The sequence below is a fragment of the Hevea brasiliensis genome, chromosome 3 (assembly GCF_030052815.1).
Source record: "Hevea brasiliensis isolate MT/VB/25A 57/8 chromosome 3, ASM3005281v1, whole genome shotgun sequence".
NCBI lineage: Eukaryota > Viridiplantae > Streptophyta > Magnoliopsida > Malpighiales > Euphorbiaceae > Hevea > Hevea brasiliensis.
Window position 1 is genome coordinate 10,662,496 of NC_079495.1, and position 4,422 is coordinate 10,666,917.

Below are 4,422 nucleotides of genomic sequence, written 5' to 3' on the forward strand. Positions count from 1 at the left end.
TATATTCTATCGTTCTTATGTTAGTCAAGTAACTAATAAAGATGTCATGTTAGCTGTCACATTATGCCATGTTAACGGTAACTTAGAATTGTATAACATTTAAAAAGTATAGGATTTAATTAATAATTTTTTAAAGTTTAGAGTAAAATTAAAAAAATTAAAAGTACAAAATTTTTTTAATAATTTATTCTGATTATTAGTTATAAATATATTTTATGTAAATTATTAAATAAAATATATAAATTTAAACGTGTTTAGATATTTAAGATACTAATTAGATTTGAATAGAATAATTTTTGCTAGTATTTTGAAAATTACTAAAAAAATTTTATATTGTCAAAATTTTTTTAATTTTATCCTATACTTTAAAAATTACAAATTAAATCTTATACTTGCACAATTCTACTCTGTTATTAGCTAGATGTGGCATCTGATGTAGTACAACGTGGCAACTGACGTGGCTATTTGTTAGTCACTTAATGGACATAATAACAATAGGGTATAATTGTGCAATATTTAAATATAGGGTTTAATCGATAATTTTTAAGGTATATAATAGAATTGAAAATTTTTTAAAAATTCAGAATTTTTTAGGTAATTTCTCTAAAAAAATTATTAAAAAAAAGTTTGTTTTAATTAAAAAAAAATTCATAAAACCGTTATGGGGAGAGAAAGCCGAGTCTTTCTCTTGAAAGGAGAGAATTGAAAATAAAAAAATTCAAATATTTTGGGATAGGCCCGCCATTTTCAGAGCACAAAAGACGAAAACGATGACTTCGTTTCCTTCTCCTCTTGAACGTACTGTTGCTTCTGCTCTTCTCCTTCTCTCCAACACCAACCCGCTTTCTCCTTCTCCAGAGTAAATTTCATCTCTATCTCTCTCTCGCGTCTTCTCAATTTTCCACTTCAATTTCAATTTCCTGATTTTGGCTTTTGCTTTTATAGGCTTGGATTTGATGGCGGCTCTGCGACGGTGATGACAGAGAGAAGCATAAGCGAGAGCAGCAGCGAGGAGAATTTGAGCTCAAAATCACACTCTTCATCTCTTACCAGTGACAATGATTCGTCTAAGGAAATTCGAGCGGCCCATAACCTCAGGATCGTCGCTGTTGTGGCTCGATGTCATGAGAAGAAGTTCAAGGTATGTGATCTATTCTCAGTTGCACTTTTGTTTGGATTGTTTTTTCGGTGATTTTGAGTGATGATCATTTGTTGAAGCCATGTCAAGCTTGTTGGTCGATTTTATTTGGTTTTTGGTTCTGTTTGTTTAATTTTTGCTGAAGATATGGCAATTTCTAGTTGCTTGTTTGAGTTTATGTAGATCTTGTCCCCGTAATTTTCACTGGTTTGAAATGTAGCTACTCTGTTCTGAATTTTTATTCAAATTTGTCAAGCAAATTCGTTTGCTTAGTTCTTTTGAACTGTGATTTTGAATTTGAGTTAAACTGGCTTCTTGAATATCAATTCCAAGATCATCACGGCACGATCAAATAACTTCAATTTTGTTTTTGAGTGAAGTCGATTCAGATCATGAGACTAATCGTTCCGTGTAAAAACTTTAAAATTGAGCTACTCGATTACTGTTTTTGAGTTCAATATTCGTTTAACTTCTGTAGGTGGTGAGAAAGAGGCGCACCAAGGTCAGCTGGATCTCCGACCACCAGGAAGTCGTCCTTGCTCTGCCTGCGAGGGCTTCTTCAAAATCAGAGTCAACTGAGGTCTCCTCCTTATCAAGCACGTCCAGTGCGGATTCTAGCGCGCGAAGCCGCTACACGATCAGAGGCATGGAAAGGAACCAACTGGAAGTTTGCGAGAAGCCAAAGAAGTGTAAAGTGGACTCTGGTTATGGCTCGGGCTCGAATTACATAAGGCGACGAGCCGAAGCAATTTTGGAATTCCTGTCTTGCGGTAGTTCCTCTGAAGTAAGAATACGCCAAGTGCTCGGTGACAGTCCGGACACTAGCAAAGCTCTCAGAATGTGAGATCTCTTCCTCTCGAGAAATTATACACATAAAAAGGTCCTATGTATTGTTTGGACATGCTAAGCACCACATAAGATTTAAGAATAAATTTTAATATTTTTAACATAAAATTTTAAGTGAAAATATATGAAAGTAAATTATGTGATGAGTTTTAATTCAATGGTATTGAGATTGTTTCATAATTTTAAAATTTTGAATTTAAGTTTTAATTGATTGCATAAAAAAATAGTGTTTAGAATATACATAAAAATTAAAATTATATTTTAATATCTATGATATAATTAAACTTTTAAGCTATAAATTTACATTAGCTAATGATTTTATAATATAATAACAGGTTTAGGGTTTTTTTTTTTAACGTTTTAACAATCTTGTGATCAGGAGCAGAACTAAAAATTTAAGATTAGAGGATAAAAAATTAAAAAGAAACTAAGTGAAAATCTTAATAAAATATAAAATTAAAATAAAAATGTAAAATATTAAAAAATTAAAATAAAATAATATAAAAATATGAATAAAATATAGAAAATAAAATAAAAATAAAAATATTGAAAGGGTAAATAGTTATTTATTAAAAATACAATAAAATTTATAAATAAAATTTTAAATTTTAAAAATTTTGGGAGCACAAGCAGTAATATTTTTAAAAAATGTACTAAATTTTATAGACAAAATTATAACTTCATACATGTAGTTCTGCCCCTATGTGTATCATGGTTTAAGTTTTTGTGCTCTGAGGGGTTTCTTTTATTAAAAAAAATTGAAATAAGTCTCTGAATTTTAGCATTAGTGCGTTTAAACGGTAGTCTTTGTAAATTAATTTTAGTTTTTCTATTAGTTATTTTTAATTTTTAACTTAATAATGGCATAATATATAATAATTTAATTAATTACAAAATAATAGTGTTGTAGCAATTTATTTGCTAACCATTCATATATTAATTTAATGATTAATGTGAGTACATATTTTAGTGACAAGTGAATAATATATGATAGGCTGTTAAAGCTGGAAGAGATCAAAAGATCAGGGACAGGAGGACGACTGGATCCCTATCTTTACAAGGTATTAAATTGATGCTTCTTATAATCTTCTAATTTTCTTAACAACAAATTCACTATGAAACTATCACCATAATATCATAGATAGCTATTATACGGGTAATTGCAGTTGAAATGATTTTCCTTTTGCAGATAGCGTGAGAAATTAGGGAGCCTGACCCAGAAACATTAGGGCATGTTTTTTTAGCTTCTAATCATCCCACTTGTTGGGAAATTTTGGTCTTCGGATATGCAGATGTGATTATATAGCAATATTGACAGGTATTATAATATAGAAATTACTTGGGAGGCATAGTATAGAGAAGGCACACGGTCCTTACTGTCCCTAGAAACTCTGTGGTATAGTAACATACTCATAGATAGGCATGGTATATTGGCAATGCCTTGTGTCTGAAGTTTAAATGAAAGTTTGCTAATAATATAATCCTTTTGCAAGTAATATTCTAATTTTTAGTAAGGATGAAAATTTTGTTTGATTCAGGCAGTGAGGACAGAACTGAACTTTAAATTGTTTTAGTTGAAAATGCAAATATCAAATATTAAGGACTGCTGAGAAGTTGTAGAGACAAGTATTTAAATATTGCTATTAATGAGCTTCATGTTTTTTTTTTTTAGCATTTTTTATTTAGTTTTAATTGAAGTTTTATATTACTGACTCAAAATTTATTTATGATGATGGAATTTGGTAATGGCAATTCTTGACATTTTATAATTGTGATAATGTGAAATGGAGAAGAATGAATGGGTTATTGCATGCAAGCTTATGCTAGGTTTTAGTCCACCTCTCTCAATGGGCCTCGAATTCCATTTACATGGTTTCCATTTGGTGATCTTGGAACTACCTTTTCCAAATGCTTGTTTGATGTCGATATTGAAACTATCGTCAGAAAAATTATTTTTTAAAATATATTTATTAAAAAGTATAAAAAAATAAATTAAAATTAAATTTAATAAATTCTAACTTTAATACTAAACAGATACTAACTTCACTGACATTTTATTTTATTTTTTTAATATAACTGACCCTTGTTAAGATTTCAACTTAAAAATTTAGTCCAGAAAACGAGTTAGTACCACTAAATCATTGATTTAAGTTCACTGATATTTTATTAACAGCATTCGACGAATTTATATGAAAGCGATAAAACTCCATCACTGTAGAGAGAGGCAGCTGCTGTGGTAGCCCAGGTCAGCTGAGTCCATTTAATTTATTTTATTTGTTTAGTAACGTTGACTTTTTAAAAATTTCCCAAAAAAAATAAAAAAGACTCTGTAAAGGATTTTGCAGTTACTTTCTGTCAGGTTAGTTTATACGTGTATCAAGACCATAAATATCTTCCCAAGAACTTTCTCAATAAGGAAAATAAGAAAGGAGCGAGTG

The 4,422-nt window shown here is 29.8% G+C and overlaps 1 protein-coding gene across 2 annotated transcripts; it reads left to right on the forward strand.

Moving 5' to 3' along the window:
• The first annotated feature begins 754 nt into the window (after window positions 1-754).
• On the forward strand, window positions 755-3,480 carry LOC110639159 (uncharacterized). Of its 2 annotated transcripts, XM_058143455.1 has the most exons (5): window positions 755-859; window positions 946-1,141; window positions 1,617-1,978; window positions 2,979-3,045; window positions 3,174-3,480. In XM_058143455.1, the coding sequence occupies exons 1-5, from the start codon at window positions 771-773 to the stop codon at window positions 3,180-3,182; spliced, it is 723 nt and encodes a 240-aa protein (XP_057999438.1). In that variant the 5' UTR covers window positions 755-770; the 3' UTR covers window positions 3,183-3,480. The 2 variants fall into 2 exon arrangements, with proteins under 2 accessions (XP_057999438.1, XP_057999437.1); XM_058143454.1 differs by having other exon boundaries at window positions 2,979-3,480.
• The last annotated feature ends 942 nt before the right edge of the window (window positions 3,481-4,422 follow it).